An 18,858-nucleotide genomic window follows, 5' to 3' on the forward strand; every position below is an offset into this window, starting at 1 on the left:
GTGTGTGTTAGCATATTAGCATGTGTGTTAGCTTGTGTGTTAGCATATTAGCTTGTGTGTTAGCATATTAGCATGTGTGTTAGCCAGTTATGAAGCTGTGTTGCAGATGTCAACTCCTTACAACTGCATAACTTAACTTATTGCTGTTTATTTATACTACGGTAAAGTTGTATGTGCGGAGAGAGGGGGCGGAGTTAACTGAATCGAAACGTTGTGTCTTCCGGGTTTGAAAAATACTTCCAGAAAACACTTTTATTTATCACAAAAATGAGTTCTCCATAATGGTAGAGGAACAATATATCATATAAATGCCTATACTTAACTTTGGAATGGCTAAAATGGCATGATACAGATCCTTTAAATCGTACCTCTGTTGGGCTTCCAGAACTTCTCCATGCCGTGCCTCATGAGGACGATGCGCGACAGCTCCGTGAACGACTCGATCACGTTGAAGTTGCAGAGGGGACTGACCTCGAAGAAGGTCATGCCGTTCTTCTCGGCGTAGGACCGCGCCTGCTCCGTCGGCACCTGACGCTTAAACGCCAGGTGCAGCCGGTTCCCCACCAGGATCCGAGGCACCCCCGGGGCATGCTGGGAAACAGAGCAGAGAGGCAGGTCACAAAATGTCCAGCAGTTTCACATTCGGACAATACAGGCGATCTTCAGATAAGTGCGAAAAAAAAGTGTGGCCAGTGTGACTGTTGTGAAGGTAATGTTTTCACTCCGCTATGAAAGGATTGAGCTTAGCAAAAGATGAAGAGGTAAAGGAGGAGTTCCCGGTCAGAGCAAACACCTAAAAAGTCGCAAAAAATCTTCTCATTTGTCTAATTTAAATCATGGACAATGTTCACAAATGCAATGTCTATCCATGTCTTTGAAAATATAGGAGTTCTCCAAATACACTGTGACTCTAAGGTCCTTATTGTTGAGTCTCACGGTGACAAACTGCTTCCTGTTTGAGTTTTACACAATTAAAGTCACTGCCTGTGATCACATAGTAAGAGTCTTACTGTGAAAGCGACACCAGCGACAGTGCGTCGTATTACAGAGACATAACATGAGAGCGACTGCACAGAAAAGACGCGACAGGCTGGAGTTTTATTGTGTTTTTAATAGAGGACGACCGATATATCGGGCTGATAATTGGGGATTTTACAATATCGGCTATCGGCCGATCTAGCATCGATAAAAGCGCAGATAAAAGCCGATATCTCTGAAAGTGATAGATACAGACGGCATCACATCATATAAGGGGGCGTGGCCTCGTCAAGGGGGAAAACAGAATCTTTTGGGAAACACAATTTTTTACTCTTTTTAGCCATTTTCTGGCGAGATATAAACTTATTTATCCCATTCAAATAAAGTTAAGTCTAAATCGGGTCCATATGGATATTTACAGTGCATTGTTCAGTAGAAGTGAAAAAAACAACGGCAGTCGTAGCTAGTGCTAGTCAATGTTAGCATTAGCACGATGCTAACATGACGCATCATCCAATCCAATCCACTTTATTTATATAGCACATTTTATAAACAAGTTTTTCCAAAGTGCTGCACATAAAATGGGCAACATAGGAATAAAAAATAAATAAATAGAATAAAATCAAGTGAAACCAAACTATACATTCAGCTAAAACGATAAAATACTTTAAAACATAAATATAAGATGCAATAATAAAAGAAATTTAATAAAATTTGTTAAAACAATAAAAGAAAATTAAAACAATAAAAGAAAAGAAAAGACACAGAGGACCACACAACTCACGCGGTGTTAAAAGCCCGAGAACAAAATTAGCATTCCTCGTTATTTATGTATTTATGGGCTGTTGAACCACTTTGCTCCTCTCCATGTCTTTATTTAGCAGAAAACTATATTCATAATTCAGCATTTGTTAAAAGTATTTTTTTAATAATCAGAGAAAGCTTAGCTTTTTCTCCAAAGTGTTTTACTCACGGAACTGTTTTAAAAGATGACCATATATGGGCGATTCCAGAGATACCGTCTGTATTTATGGAGACTTCCCGTTTTTTCTTTTTTTTGCATTGGAATGAGTTAAGTCAAGGTTTAAAAAAAAACTCCTCCCACAAAATTGGTTAGCTACAAGTTTAACTAAAGTTAGTTAGTTTCACTAAACCTCAGTGAATAATGGACATGATGCATGTCATTTTAAAGCACAGAACCTGGAGAATTAATTTGCTGAATTGTATTATTGATCGCAGCACAAAATGCCTCGGCTAGCAACAGCATGCTAATGCTAACACCAGCTAATCAAAGCTGGGACAGAAACTAAGATTAAATCACATAAAGCAATAAAATAAAATCGCCCTCTGCTTAAGTTTACTGGATTATAGACATCTGGGGAAGAAAAATTGGCATCGGCCTTAGAAAACCCCATATAGGTCGACCACAAGTTTTTAATTATAGAGTGAGTTTACTTTATGTCTAAGCACGTTCTTGCTGTGTTGATCACAAAGCAGAATACATTAGTTTAATCAATCTTTTTCTTCTTGAGTGTGTTATTTGTCACTATAAAAAAATTCTTGATAAAATCGAAATTGTCAGTTTATAAAAAACCCTAAACCCGACCCTGCCGCGATCAGGTCCTGATGAATTAACCTGGGACTTTGTAAACTGCAGTTTTACTCGTTACACGTCTCTCTGGACAGAATGTCATCACGCTCCTCACTGCGTCTTAAATCACAGACAGAGAATTCCCCAAACTGGACTCTTTCCAAAGCCTCTGAGTGGAGAGAAAACTGTCCCAGCGTCTGCGCCGCGAGAGGCTGAGGTGGAGCAGGAAAAGGCCGCAGTGAAAACACCACATTCCTCTGGACAGAAAAACCTCCGACAAAAACAACTCAATTTAACTAAAGTCACGAGGACGTCATCAGGAGCACGACGCCTCCGTTTACGGATCACACTGGGCCAGACCAAAGGAAGTCCAGTCCAGCCAGAGCTGCACATGACTCACAGGAGCAGAGGTCACTTTATCCACACATCTCAGCTGTGACACGAATGACACTAAAGTGAATCCTGATCCTCTTCACGGTTACTGTGTTTTTTGGAAGATCATTTATAAAGACAAATGCTAAATAATAAAATGCCTATTGCAAGTCTTTTCTTATTCTCATCCTCAGAGGTTAAAACTGCTGTTAAAAGCAAAGAAAAGAGTGATTTTAACCTCTTAACCCCCACCTGAACTGAGCATGTTTTCTCGGGGTATCTGCAGAGTTGGACAAGTCAAATTTAAGACTTTTTAAGACCTTTTTAAGACCACAAAATCTCAAAAATAAGACCTGTTTTTGAACGCGCAATATATAAATGGACTGTAAAGAAAATCACTGTCACAAAAATCCAAGTGTCAAACTGTTGTTTCTGATTTCACAGTGGGATGTACAAATGTAAGAACTTCATTTTTCACATTAGGCATTTTAACCATTCAAGCTTTAACCTTATCCCATAAAAAGAATATTGAGATTGAATAATTACTCACAATTATCGACTTTCTAAAGTAACTTCACTTTCCTTCTGTCCCTGAGCAGAGGAGCGTTCGCTTTGTGTTTCCCAACATTTGGACAAACTTTATTGTGAATTATGTCGTTCATTACCTTGAGTTGGATATTTACAGTGAAGGATTATCTCCACATTGTTTCATATTGGACGTGTCTTTCCCTCGACAGCAGCATTACGGATCCATCAGCGACACCTCGGTCATGTTCTGGATCCTAAACTCTGCTGACCTCAGTCGTTTTTTTGGGTGGATAAAGCTCTGAAAGAGAGACCTTCTGCCTCGCTCCACTATCGCTGAGTTTACGTTGTTTGTGGAGGATAAAGCTCTGAAGAAAAGTCCTTCTGCCTCGCTCGACTATCGCTGAGTTTACGTTGTTTGTGGAGGATAAAGCTCTGAAGAAAAGTCCTTCTGCCTCGCTCGACTATCGCTGAGTTTACGTTGTTTGTGGCGGCGGCCAGTGCGGCGGTCAGTGCGTCAGCGTCGCTTCGCCCTCTCGGACCATGAGCGGCACCGGCGGCTCCTCATCGCTGCTTCTGTGCATTTATTTGTCTACTTTTTAAACTAAATTGTGCGCAAATAATTGGGTCGTTGAACGTTAATTTTTAAGACCAAATAGGCCAAATTTTAGACTTTTTAAGGCCTTAAATTTGGATTCTTGAATTTTAGACTTTTTAAGACTTTTAAAGACCCCGCGGATACCCTGTTTTCTACAGTTCCACTTAATCTAAAAGCTTCTTGGAAAAAAACGTCAAAATAGTGACAAAAATGAGACATGATGATGAAGAGGGACCAAAAAAAAAAAAAAACAGAAAAAGAGCAACAAAACAGGCGACAAAAAAGTGCTAAAAACGAAACCTAGGTTTAGTTTAGCTTATTTGAGCAGCAAAAAATCTAAACGATGTCATCACAGGAAAAGGAGTAGTTTGAAGTTTACAGAACTTATGTAACACCCACCCCTGACAAGCAACAAAAAAGTGATGAAAAAGCAATAAAAATCCAACAAACAAGTGACGACAACGCAAGGAAAAATCTTAGATCAGTTTTGTAGGTCTTAGCTTTCAAATGAGGTATTACTCTGGCCTATAGGCTGGAAGCTCCAGTCGAGAAGCTTTTAGATTTGGGTAAAGCTGAACTGGAGAAAATGTGCCCGGTTAAGGCGGGGGTTAAAGCTATTTTCTTCTTTTTAAACATAAGCTATTTAAAGAAGGATTAAGACAAACTGTTGTGACATGCGTTGACATGACTAGGGCTGGGGACCGTTAATACCAGTATGGATTAAAAAAAATCTGAACCTGAGCATTACAGGAAGTGACTTGGTTGTTTCAGCTCAAATAAAAGTGTGTAATAAATTAACAATGTTGTTCTGTTTTCTCTTGTTCTAGACCAGTGGTTCTCAACCTTTTGGAGCCGTGACCCCCAGTATAAGAGGTAATGGGGTTTGTGACCCCCCCGCCCAGGTCACACGGTGACATTAGTCTACATAATTCTTAAAAAACAAAGAAAAAAACAAATGGTTGAAATAATTCCATCAAACTACAATCAAATGATGGCACTCTGGTAAAATAGCAAACACATGCTACAATAAAACATTAGATTATATGTTAATGAAAATATGTATATTTTATCTAAATGATCTGGCGACCCCCCAAATTTGTCTCGCGACCCCCATGGGGGTCCCGACCCCCAGGTTGAGAACCACTGTTCTAGACGACAAATATATTATATATCCCACCAGTGGCGTAGCAAGGGGACCACGGGGCCCCGAGCAAGAATGTTGGTAGGGGGCCCTCTGTTGGTTGCCCTGTGTACTGCGCACTGGGAGAGAGGAGTTGGTCACCTGACAACTCCCATAATGCAGTTCTCTGCACAAGTTTCGCTCAGAATAGGAAGCTGACGTTCTTTAGGTCATAATGAGCGTCACAATAAACTGGTTTCACTTTAGAAATATAATCTGGTGGAGACATGAGTATAAAGTCTGTCCACTGCTCGTTATAAGTTATGGGAACCATGAGTCACTAAAGCATGCACAGCGCAGTCGTGGAGACATGGTGTAATTGCAGCTCCAAAATCTTAGGAAGATTGAATATCAAGCATTTGATGCAAGTTTTTAAAAACATTGGTCAGTTCACGGGGCCCTTGCCTGTTGGGGGCCCCAGGCAGCTGCCTGACTTGCCTAATGGCAAGCTACGCCTGTGTGTCCCACAATATGTGAAGGTGAAAAACGAAGTGTTGCATTCGGGCTCAATATATATGGCCTGTGTTACATTTACAGGCCATAAATATTGAGCCCAAAAATGCATCTCAATGATAAGTCCATGTAGTAATTATCATTACGGCCCTAACACTGCGCTATTACCATGTACTCCAAAGATTGTCCACAGATCACACCGGGGCACGACATCATATGGCCACGGTGAAATAAATATCAGAGAGAAAGGTTTCGTACCTCGTCTATTTCTCGGATCCATCGGTCGATTCCGTCAAACGACCAGCGGTTGGTGATGTCGTACACGAGCAGGATGCCCTGGACACAGACACAATCAATCAATACAAAATCACAGAGATAATGTGATGAATGTGACATGAGAATCTCTCAGAGTGTCTCACCTGAGCTCCGCGAGAATACGAGCGGAAGATGGTGCAGAATCGCCCCTGTCCCGACGTGTCCCTGAAAAAAACACATTTATTGACAGTTACAGCAGAGTGCAGCTTGAACAGGTTTGTGTAAGTGAAAGGAAAACACAGATTAATAAGCTGCATTTGTATAACATTTGGACGTTATTAAGAAGCCTGCTCTGTGTCAGACACCGAGTCACCAGCAGGGGGCAGCGCACTCACCACAGCTCCAGCTTCACTCGCCGTCCGTCCAGGAGGATCGTTGTGGTTTTGTAGTCGATCCCTGCGGCAAAAACAAAAGGAAAAAAAGGACAACGTGTGAGAAATTGTACAATCATGGTTTCAGAGCAACGTGCCCTAAAACGAAACACTTATCAATTAATATCGTATCAATTAAAACCTCTTAAAGCTGCCGGGACCAAACAGATTTTAGTTTGTTTAAACAACTGAGCTGATCTGAGCATCTTTTGATTGAAGATCGTAGTCTCCCTCCTAGATTTGTTACGACAGGCTTTACATAATGGACCCCAAATCACCATGGACTGTGGTCGATTCACTACGCCCAAAAACCATGACCTCAGTTTATCATTTAATGACATCCTGATCTTAATTTAAGGGTTGCTTGACAGTGTAAGCAGATCCGAGGTGAAGCAAAATGTTTGTGAAAAATGGAGCCCAGAGGAAGAAGATACAACATAAAGAGGAGTGGCCCAAGAATGAAGCCCTGGGGGACTCCACATGTGAAAAGGGCTGCAGAGGACTGAGTGGACCCCACACGCAAAAGACTGGCTCTTTTAAATATCATTTTAATAACACCAGCCAGATAACTCACAATATCTCAGACGTGATCGATAAAGGACACAATTTAACCTCTTAACTCCCGCCTGGACCGAGAGCATTTTCTCCATTTCAGCTTTACCCAAATCCTGTAGGCCAGTGTAACGCCTCATTTGAAAGCTAAGACCTACAAAACTCATCTAAATGGATCTTTTTCCTCATGTCATCAGATTTTTTTTCCAACATTTTTTTGTGTGTAATTTTTGTAACTTTTTTGTATTTTTTTGTCAAATAGTAATTTTTTTGTCACTGTTTGTCACATGTTCATCATTTTTTCCATATTTGTTTTGAATTTTTTTTGTAAATTTTTTTGTCCTTTTTTTGTAAATTTCTTGCCACATTTTCATCATTTTTTGTAAATTTTTCGTCATTTTTTTGTGACATTTTTACCACTTTTTCATCATTTTTTTGTCAGTTTTTTGTCTAAGTTTTCTCACTTTTTTGTCACATCTTCATCATTGTTTTCATCTCAGTTCTGTCGCTATTTTCTCACCTTTTTTCCAGAAGCTTTTGGATTGGGGTAAAGCCAAACTAGAGAAAATGTGCTCGGTTCAGGTGGGAGTTAAGGGGTTAAATCATCTAAAATTACAAAGTGACCGATATTTATGCTTTGAGTAACGAATGTGTGATTGATGGGGAGGTCTGGGTAGCTGAAAATAAGATCCTGCAGACTCTAGTGATTGTGCGATATATGTTCTTTGATACATCGCTCAGCCCTGGTCTACAAGAGAAAATGTCCTCTTTGATGTGGAGCTTCATGAAATATGGAGCCCACAGGAGCCTTCAGCGATTCATTTTCAGAACAGAACGAGGCGATGAATATTTTAGATCAGAGAAATCAGGACGAGAGACATGACAGACCGGGACGCGCTGAGGATACGGTGGAACATACGAGCGCAAGTAGAGAAATGTGGATGAAATTCCTCGCCCTCGTTTTTGTAGAAGCTGAAGTGTCTCGGTACAAATGAAGAGGAAAAACTAAACTAATTGGTGGAGATTTTTCACTAGTTTTCTCCTTTAACATCTTGGTTTTAATGTCAGCGGAGAAAATAGTCCAAGCTCTACCTTTATGACGCTTATTTTAGGACGTAACGCTATCGAGATTGACCTGTTTGGTATCCATGTGTAGCAAGTAAGGCGACCGAAATGACACTGTAAGCCAAATATGGATATTTCCTGGGAGAAATGTATGTGCAAAATGAGGTTTTCATTCCACTCTAGCAACAGTGGCTCCAACAGACTCCACACTTTACAGACTTGGACTTTGAACCCAAAAAACAAGGAGAAACATTTAGCTTTGCAGATTTTTTTCCACTTAAAACTAGCTTATTCAAATACTAAACAAGAGCTTAAGTTCCCTCTGAAGAAATCTTTGGAACAAATATATAAAAACAATTTAAACCTAAGTCTATCTATTATTTAGATTTCATCGCTGAAAATATAAGTGAGAGAAATTCCCATCACTAAAGGAGTCCCTGAACATTCCACATAGAAGGTGGATAAACCAAGTGCACCTTACGTTGACTCCGCCCTCCACCACCTGCTGCTGATCAGAAATCAGAAACCTATAAAGGACACTTCACTCCATTGTTCTGTCTTTTTCCTGCCTTCATGCTGAGCCTGCGCCTTAAATGAGTTTTCATTTAATAACCATATGTTTCTTTATCCATGTTTGACTATGCTTAGACCAGATCCCATTTCTGTTACTTTTTTCAATCACATAGCACCAGTCTACATCACACTACATCTGTTGGTTTGTAAATGCAGTAAATTAGAATAACTGCCTTGTATAAAATGACTCTCTCAAAATGGCTGTAGTGAATGTCTTGAAATAGGCCTCTGTCTCTTTAAGAACCTCTGAGCCTTTCCGACACGCCCCCTCCACACGCTGTCTGTGGCATCAGTGGGGAGGGGGTTCTGCTGAGGAGCAGTGGTTGGTTACTCGGCTGGTGACGAAAGCTCGGAGGCGTCTCCAGGAGGTGGGGGCGTTCCTAGGAGGACTCAGGCAAACCTATCCCTAAAATGGCCGCCATCAGAGTTTTTACAGATTACTCAAAAATACGTGAATGTGCCAAGGCAACACTTCAGGCATGTTTTTAATGAGGGAATGACATAATAACATGATGTTAGCTTGAAAAAGTCAATTTTGCATAATGCCCCCCCTTTAAACCATTATGTTAAACTTTATGTGATTTCTAATTGTTTCATCTCCTCTGTTTCAGAGATGAACCCATGGCTTCTTGCACTAAAGAACCAAGAGGAGAAAATGAATCTACTGAAACTGATCCCTTGCAGAGTCACAACATTTACAATGGTCCTTCGAGCCGGATATTAAAATCCTATAGATAACAAGGTTGAAATCCAGACTCCGTTTACTACATTGAAAAATTTGATAAATACAAACAAGGGAGCGCGGCGTGAAACCCTACGGTATAATTGACAACGGACAAATGACTTCAAAATTCCAGCCTATTTGGAAGATTAATGCAAAAGTATTTCATTCTTTTCTTTTAGTGCCACACTAATTTCCGCGCAAATATGATCTACTCAAGCAATTTACATCTTTAATTTCATCTTACTTTTTAAGCACCTGCTCCTGTGTCCTGAGTCAGTGTTTCTTCTGCTCTGATGGAGCTGAGCGGAACATAAATGAAATCGCGTCCACAGGGATATAATATATTACAACGATAAAATTATATATACGATATGACCCTAGACTTCTCCAGTCCTATGTAAACTAGAGAGAAGGGGCGGTTACAATTTATGGCGACGCCCACACAAACCTCCTGAATATGGTGAATGCAAAAAAAAAGACAAGAAAAAAAATTGGCTTTTCTGAAAACATGAATCGATTTTTTTGCCCTGCCCTAGTTTGTGTTTAGCCTCAGAGATGAGCTGAGAGCGGAGATATCGATCCAAGCAACTGACCATCTGCAGCTTCTCCTTCATTCAATCAGAGCCTCTTCCCTTCAGCTCTTAGAGACGTGACGCCGATGGGCCTAATGCAGCTTTGTTTTATCGCAGAGAGACTGACGAGGCTTTTACAGAGCGCCGTCCTCAAACGCTCCCCACTCAGAGAGGAAGGGATTTTACGGCTTCAGAGAGTGGCTACAGCGAGAAGGTCCAGGGCGGTGCTTTGACCCTGGCAGTGGCACCACATGTTAGGGCTGGGAGATACTGACAAAAATGAATATCTGGATGTTTTTGTGGACCTTCTCGATAATGATGATGAAGCGAACCATCAGAAAAATGCAAAAAATGTGCAGCAAACTTCTTCATTTACATCATTTGGCACCCAAAAACTAAAGAACCCAATGTTCTCCCTATTTCTTCCTCCTCATTTTCATTTCTTTCACATTCCCCCCCCATTTTTTTAGCATCTTAACCCCCACCTCAACCGAATTTGGCATAACCCAAATTTAGAAGTGTCTTAACTGGAGAGCTTACAGTGTAACGCCTCATTTGAAAGCTAAGATCTACAAAACTCATGTAAACTTTTTGATTGCGCCATTGCTGTGTTTATGTCACATTATTGTTGCATTTTTTAGGTTTTCTTCACGTTTTTTTGTGGCCTTTTGCTGCTATTTCATTGCTTTTTGGTTGTGTTTCTGTTGCTTTTTGACACATTTTTGTTGCTTTTTTGTTGCATTTCTTCACTTTTTTTGCTGATTTTTCTGTTACATTGACCTCTCTGCCTTCAGTCTCCTCTGAAATGGTGCAGCGCCTCCTGGGTTTGTCCCTGTCTCAGAGCGTGGTGTCCTGCACTGTTCAGCTCCACCTCCTCCTTCCTCCTGCGCAGCTCCCTCCGCTCCTCAACAGTCTTTCACCATCTTCTGGGAAGAGTTTAGCAGTTCATCCATCTTATTCTCCAGTGAACGTCCATTAGCCAGAACAATAGAAGGCATGTGTGGCTTGGCTGTAGGTCTCGTCCGGATACCTCCTCGTTTGTCCGTTTTTTGTTTCCTGTAGCTCCTCTTGTGACGCCTCCACTGTGTTGCAGGTGTGGAGGCTCTTGGTGCCTCTTGGTGAGACATTTGTAGGTCTCAAATGTCTTTAGCTCACTAGCTAGCTGTTTGTTTACTTTATGGACTCTTTGCAGTAAGAAACAACCGCCGAACCTCACAAAACACGGCAAAGACTTACAAAAGTATCCAGGTAAACAATGTGGAAACACAGTAAACGCAGTAAAATGCAAAAAACGCAGCTGTACCAAGAGAGAAGGAGGTGACTGCTTGTTTACACGTGTCGATTTTCATATTTCATACTTTTTTTTGGTTGCATCTTTGCCCTGTTTTTGTTGTGTTTTTGTTTATAGCCTCTAGGCCAGCGCAATGCCTCATTTGAAAGCTAAGACTTTCTCGTTTCTGAAAACATGTGTAAGATCTGTGTGAGTAAAACACATCTTACAGGGAACTGGTTAACCCCTTAACTCCCACCTGAACCGAGCACAATTTCTCTAGTTTGGCTTTACCCCAATCCAAAAGCTTCTGGAAAAAAGGTGAGAAAATAGCGACAGAACTGAGACGAAAACAATGAAGATGTGACAAAAAACGGACAAAAATGTGACAAAAAAATGATGAAAAAGTGGCAAAAATGTCACAAGAAATTGACAAAAAATGTACTATTTGACAAAAAAATTACAAAAAAGTTTAAAAAATTTGTTGAAACCCCCCCCCCCCAAAAATGATGGGGAAAAAAATCTGATGACGTGAGGAAAAAGATCCATTTAGATGAGTAGATCTTAGCTTTCAAATGAGGTGTTACACTGGCCTACAGGATTTGGGTAAAGCTGAACTGGAGAAAATTCTCTCTCAGTTCAGGCGGGGATTAAGAGGTTAAACATATTTTCCTCCCAATATCTTCCCAAATTTTCCTTTTTCCTTCATTCCCACAAATTTCTGAACTATTTTCTCCTCCCACTTTATTTATTTTTAGTTTTCCCCACTTTTGTTCCACATTTCTTGACATTGGAGATAAACTATAAACAGTCATTTCGATGTAACCTTGTGGTCGACATTTCCCGCCTCTTTTGCCGTCGTTTATTCCCGTCTCTCTCCTGAACCTCCTCCTCGTCACGCCGTTCTCCTCAAGTGACTTTACCGTAAACACGTGTAATAAAGTGAACATTTCGCCCTCCGCATCACTCTGAGATGAGGACGTGTTGGAACAGAAGCCGCTGAACTCGACCGACCGGTTTCTTCATCTGTAACGGTCGCAAACGCATCTCTGTGTTGTCTGTAAACGGCCAAACTACCGCCTCAGTGTGCAAAGATTTAGATTTACGAAGTCCGTCCTGGTCAAAATGTTAAAAATCAATATCTCGACATTTTTGGGGACTTTCTTAATAACAATGAAATTAATTTACTTTGCTTTGTTGCCCAGTAAGACCTTTTTGGACACTGGTTATCGGCCCACCCCCTTCATATCGGTATCAAACTCCAAAAATCCTTATCGGCCGTGCCTTACAACGGAGTAATTTGGGTAGTGCAGGTTTAAGAATGGACTAATCGTGGATACTTCTTCCTGAAGCCCTAATGAAAAGCGTGCAGGCTCTGGAAGTTCCTTTCTCTCTAATGCAGCGGTTCTTAAAGGGGCTGGATGCAAGTTAGCCATTTTATACTCACTACTGCCACCTCAGGTCGTAAGTGTAACTGCACCTTCTATATTAAGCTTGTGCATGACGGCACTTTGGACCCGAAATAACAGCTTTTTGAGTGACAGTGCAGGATTTTAGAGGCAGTCGTGGTGAACAGGTCTGGGCTCATTCTACACATTAGGACATTGTTGGAACATGGAGGGGGGGGGGAATACATGTTAACATTTTTAAACTCCGCATAGTCCCTTTATCTGGTGAGTCGGGACCCAGACGTGGGTCGTGGAAACATTTTGCGCGGGTTGCGAGCTTTACTTTCAGTTATTTTTGGTCACTTATCCACTGACATCGGAGTCAGTAAAACTGTCGGCTGCGGAGTCATTTTAACCATGATTTCATCTTTATATTATATTCAGTGCTTAAATAGTCAAAAAATTAGGAGAAGGGTCTGAACGCAGCCGATGCAGGGGCACACGATCGTATATATAAAGGTTGCGGGGAAAAAAAGTGGAGATGTAATTTCCTGTGGACTAGGACTGTGACAATATGTCGATTTTCCGGTATATCGCAATATTTTGGGGAACGACACACCTTTTTACTCCGATATCGATACTTTTGATGACGTCATGCATATGAATGAGGCAGCACTGCTCCACTGTTTTCAGTCAAGAAGGCCAATAATGACGAAGAATTCAGTCAGGACAGCAGGGGCACAGCAGTTTTAAGCACTTGGACCAACCACTGTCACACAAATAAGTTTTCATGATTCCTACATGATTTTTTATAATTATAAAGAAGATTAATTTGGGGCTGTTACTTTTTAAATAGGACTGTGGCTGCTTGTTTAAAATGAAGTCACTGACAGATCTATAGACCCATTTTCAGTAAGTCAGGGATCATTTATAAAAAGGTACAAAGCGCATGAAAAGAAATGTAAATTATAAACAATATGTAGTATGTAAAAATATAGGTTCAAAGTAACATTTTTTTTATTATTGTAGGTTATTTTTGTGCAATATATCGATTATCGCAGTATTGGCGTGTCGTGAGATAATCGTTGAGCCATGTATCGCGTATCGTATTGAATCGTGAGGTACCCAGAGGTTCTCACCCCTACTGACCACATGACGAGATACAGCATTTTAACACTATTTCAAACGGCAAATGCTTTATGGGTTTGAATAAATATTCTTATTTCGGTCGTGGCTTCACATGTTGGCAGTGTTAATTTTGACGACATATCTTATTTTAGTTTTAGTCTTAGTCTTTTGATGTAAATGTAATTTAATTTTAGTCGAGATTTAGTAAAAACAAAACTTTTCAATTTTAGTCTAGTTTTAGTCGACTAAAATTGCATGTCAATTTAGTCGACTAAATTTAAGACTAATTTAGTCGATTTAGCATTTATAATATTCATTCTAATCATATTTAATCAAGGTCCTCGACTTAGTGGGGCTGCTTCCACATGAATAAAGCTCAGAGCTGTTCACTTGGCAGTGAATTTACATGATCTGAGGTTCTTTCAGACGCTCAATAGAAGTTTAGATGATTTTAGTCTCTCCTTTTTTCATTTTTATTCAGTCTTATTTTAGTCGACTAAAATATCTGGACATTTTAGTCATAGTTTTAGTCTCATGAGAAACTTTTCCTTTAGTTTTAGTCTAATTTTAGTCGTCAAAAATATCACTTTCACTAAAATTAAGACTAAATATTTTAGTCGACGAAATTAACACTGCATGTTGGAGTAATGATGATCCCCATGTGATACCACTGCTCTAATGGACTTTTAATTGGGACCCTTTTGCTCCTCTTTAAATCATTACTGAACACAGATAATGAAGCTGGCTCCAAAAAACAAGCCGAGCTGCTAGCATGAACGAGCTTCAGCTAACTAACGCCCTCAGTCCAGTCTTAATATACAGTCTGTGACCCAATGGGTTGATTTACAGGAAACTGAAAGAAATTGACAGTATTCTCACATTATTAGAGGACATAAGCAGGTATTTGGATGCTTATTTGTGCAACTACACTTTCAAAAATCATCCTGGGACTAGAGTCACTATGCTGGAGGGGTCGGACGTTGCCTCACCCTACCATATGTGAACAAGAACACATTTTTAGGCTCTTTGCCAGATAATTTATTCCTAGCAGTCGATCAAAGTTTGTTCTGTCCTCCTCCAGTATAGAGTAAACTTGGATAATTGGGGGGGGAAATACTGTGCATCTCATTATGAAGCATTTCTATCAATTTAAAGGCTTGTTCTCCAGCATTTCTGTGATGGTGACGTTGAAAAGTGACCCTGCAAGTTGTGAAATGTGCCTCTAAACCCGTCCGAGTGAAGCTTCGGGACGCTACAAGAAGAACAAACGAAGTGTCTAAAAATACGCCTGCCACTGTAGCGCGCGGTGACAGTCCTGAAGCGAGCGGCGTTGTTTTTCTTTGGCATACACTCGCGGTGACAGTGTGGATGGCTGGCGGCGTGACTCACTTCCCCGTGAGCGCTCGGATCGTGTGCCGCGCGCGGAGACAGAGGCGGCTCATTGTTTTAAAAGTGAGAGCGGAGTCTGAGATGACACAACTCCAGGACGCTGCTGTCATCTTCACAACAACAGCACGAGAAACTGGGACGGCTCTGCTCTCCGGCTGCTGACACAATCTGCTGCTTCACTGCGCGATGCGGTCACTGCTCACACTCAGACGCGCCGGCTTATTCCTCATCTGACTGCGGCCATCGCAGGGAAAACACAATCCAAACGAGAGAGATGATTGGGCTAGTTTGAAGGGGAAACAGTGCAGGCAAAACGCTGTTATTTTTCTTCAATTTTCTTGGGCCAAATTGGTCTAAACTTACACCCAGTAACAAACAAATCCTTTAAAAAGACAATGATACCAGTGTCTCCACAGGTCAGGCTGATAACGTGTCACACTCCATTTGTGGGCAACGCTATTTCAGTTTCAGACACATAGAGTCGACACATAAAGCTGTACATCAGAGTTCATATACGGCCTGTAAAGAGTTCACTCTGGCATTGATAAACACTTCCGTGGCACTTGACCATCTCGGCTTCCTCAAAGCATCGTTAAAGGCTCCTGCAGCCGGCTGACTTTCCTATAGTGAGTCCAGAAGTGAGCCGTGTATAAGGGAGTACAGTACGCTTTATATAAAGTCAGCTTCACTCTCTCTGTACGACAGCCAGAGTATTGGCCTGGACATACAACAACAACACTCTGCACTGCCAATAAATGTCCTCATCCTCGGACATGTTCTCAGTGGTGATGTTGACAACAGAACAGCATTAGACGGACAACATTCAATGTTCAAGTTCATGTTTCGCGATAGATTTATTCATGAAAATTGTAATTTCAAAGGCCATTTTCTTCAAATGCATTTTTCTCACATTGTGGCGACTATATTTCCACATAAGTAGCACCCACAGGCAAACTTTTAGACCCACATTTGGTTGTTGAACTTGCCAGGGGGGCCGGGCCGGTCACGATGAAAACAAGTACAATTCTAAGATGGACGGTCAGTGCCTTAACACATGCAAAAAGGGAATAGTTATGTCAATAAAATATAGGTGGTGTTCACCTTTTTAGTGAATGTATTTGACGCCTAGCGATGTTTGCAGGCCAGATGGAAGGGCCACATCTGGCCCTTGGGCTTTAGTTTGCCCTCGTTTGACCTACAGACATTTTCCAGTCTTGGAATCTTTTCCCCCACTGGGTTTTTAAGTTTTTCCTCGCTCGCTGACAGAAAAGACAAAAGGGAGAGAGGGATATAGTACATCCAATTACACCATGGAGATAACATCTTTCACTCAAATTCAGCTGTAAATACTGTTTAAAGCAGTACTAAGTAACTTGTTTACCTAAATAAATCCTTTCCGTAGTCCCTGTGGGGGTAAATACTAGTGTTAATGGGATGATTGGTGTCTCTGGCCAGAAAACCAGGACCGGAGCAACCAATACACACTGATAGAATCACGAAGAAGAAGCTAACAGGCTAACGGGCAAAGCTTACTGGGCTAGCGCCACTTTAAACAATATTTACAGCTAAGTTTGAGTAAAAAAAACTACCTCCATTGTGTAATTGGATGAACAATATCCCTCTGTCCCTTTGTCTTTTCTGTCAGTGTAGTTTTTACTCTCACAATTAATGAGCAAAAAAAAATCGCAACTTGCTACGACACCTGCAGTTGCGCTTATGGCCTCTAGGGGCAAAAGTTATTTAGTGCTGTTTTAAGTGGCACTAGCCCGCAGTTAGTCTGTTAGCTTCTTCTTAGTGATTCCATTAGTGTGTATTGCGCCTCCGACCCGGTGCAGGGAAGTTGCAATTGTGATTTTCTAGCCAGAGACACCAGGGGGAGATGAAAGACCCTCCAATCATCCCATTAACACTTGTATTACCCCCACAGGGACTACGGAGAGGATTTATTAAGGTAAACAAGTTACTTAGTACTGCTTTAATGTTTGTGCAGCTCCTGTTGTGATATTAGGCTGCACAAAACCAATGATTGATTTGTAATTCTTAGCCTGATTTATTGAGTTTTAAATTTAAAACTTAAGCAGCACAGTGGCACAGCGATTATTCCCACCTGGACGCGGCACTACTGTGTGGAGTTTGCAGGTTCTGCTTGGATTTCCTGTGGGTCAATAGGGATCAGTGATGCATGCGTGTGTGAATGAATGGAGGTGGTCAGAGGGACTGTTGATGCAGATGTGTCAGTCAAGCTTCTGTCAGTCTCCCCCAGGGGAAACTGAAACCACAGACATAGTTTACCACCAGCGTGTGTGGAGTGAACGAAGAACAAATCACCGACATCATGTGAAACGCTTTGGGCGACTCGAGTCACGTGAAAAGTGCTACACAAATAAACCTCCATTCCAAAAATCAAGGCAAAATTAAAATTTTTACAGCAAAAGTTGAAAAGTTTCCAATTGATCTCAGTGTAAAAAGTTTCCTTGTTCACCTGCAGCGTCTGGCCCTTAATTCCCCGTGGAAACCCCATGTCCTGTGGCTCTTACGTCCCTGTTTACTGACAACAATCCGCCCGGTGTGAGCGAGAACACTGCCGCTGCCTTTAGAGCCCAGAGAAACAGACTTTTCTTTGTTATTGGCGTCAAAACCAGACCCAGACATGTGCCATATCAATGTCCAAAACAGGGGAAACCGGGTCACGAATTAAGCCCTTTACAAAAACACAGCAGCGACCCCACAAAGGCGGCATTATCGCGGGTCAAAACATCACATCCACCCCAGGTCTGCACTCACCGCTGCTGTAGGCGTAGGGCGACTCCGCGGACCCGTCCTGGAGGCTGTCCAGGATCTCGCCTTTCCCCACGTCGCTGTCCCCCACCAGCAGGAACTTGAGCAGGTAGTCGTAGCTCTTCACCGGGCTGCCCTGGCTCCCCATCGCGGCCTCACATCTGCAGAGGGTCCGCCGGAGAGGAGGAGAAAGTCCCGAGAGCAGGTCCTGCAGGAGGAGGAGGAGGAGGAGATCCCACCAACCCCCCACAAAACCCCTACAATGGGCGCCTCTGATCAAAACAACGAGGCTTGTTATGGCATAAACCTGCACAATGCGGGGCCCACGGTGGAGTTTACTTTAGCGTGTCCTTGGCTGAGTTGCAATGTGAAAAATCCACAAAAATAATGTCTTTGCAGCGTTACCTTTAGGGACAGGTAAAGGAGATCTTCAATGTGGTCACTTCCCAGCTTTGCAGTCCCACAGGTTTAAAAGCAACATGAAAAAAAAAAGAAAGGCTTATCCACTTGTAATAAACACAAAACGCATTCGCCACAATCGAGGATGAAAATCCCACTGTTTAGCCCCAGATTAACCTGGATTTCGCAGATTAAAATGGCAGATATGGAAATTGTGACACAAATGCATCGGCTCTGATTCACCTACGAAATAATAATAAAACAACGCACGATCTCGGGAAAACACCTGCCTGTCCCGTTTAGTTAATTCTGAGTCATTGCCGACGCCGAAAACACGCAGAAATCTCAGTTATATTGTGTTAACGTTTTCTAAGTCTGACAAGACAACATGCTAGCAATGCCAAGCTAACCGCATAGCCTTTTTTTTGCTTTGCTTCTGGACAAACCGTGACATTACGCTGTTAACTAAAGGAAAACATGCTCGGTAAAAGAACAGCCAGCATGTGATGTGATTAGGTTAAATAAAACAACTCAAATCCGTGCAGAATCCGGTGTTTGTTTGGCGCTCTGTGCCAGAAGCTAACGCAGCCCACAGTGATCAACTTCAGGGCCGCCTCCTCGTCTTCTCTTTCTGCAA

General features: G+C 41.7%; 1 protein-coding gene across 1 annotated transcript in view; it reads right to left on the minus strand.

The window, feature by feature from the left end:
- LOC306968979 (ras-related protein Rab-40C) overlaps window positions 1-18,263 on the minus strand; it is a 30,671-nt gene extending 12,408 nt beyond the window's left edge. The window contains exons 1-5 of the mRNA XM_079564583.1: window positions 17,829-18,263; window positions 6,348-6,408; window positions 6,117-6,177; window positions 5,956-6,033; window positions 369-591 (exon numbers count right to left, since the gene is read on the minus strand). Of these exons, the coding sequence (XP_079420709.1) occupies window positions 369-591; window positions 5,956-6,033; window positions 6,117-6,177; window positions 6,348-6,408; window positions 17,829-17,970 (565 nt within the window). The 5' untranslated portion in view covers window positions 17,971-18,263. The remainder of the gene's footprint in view (window positions 1-368; window positions 592-5,955; window positions 6,034-6,116; window positions 6,178-6,347; window positions 6,409-17,828) is intronic.
- Window positions 18,264-18,858: the final 595 nt, after the last annotated feature.

This window comes from Gobius niger, assembly GCF_951799975.1.
Source record: "Gobius niger genome assembly, chromosome: 10".
NCBI lineage: Eukaryota > Metazoa > Chordata > Actinopteri > Gobiiformes > Gobiidae > Gobius > Gobius niger.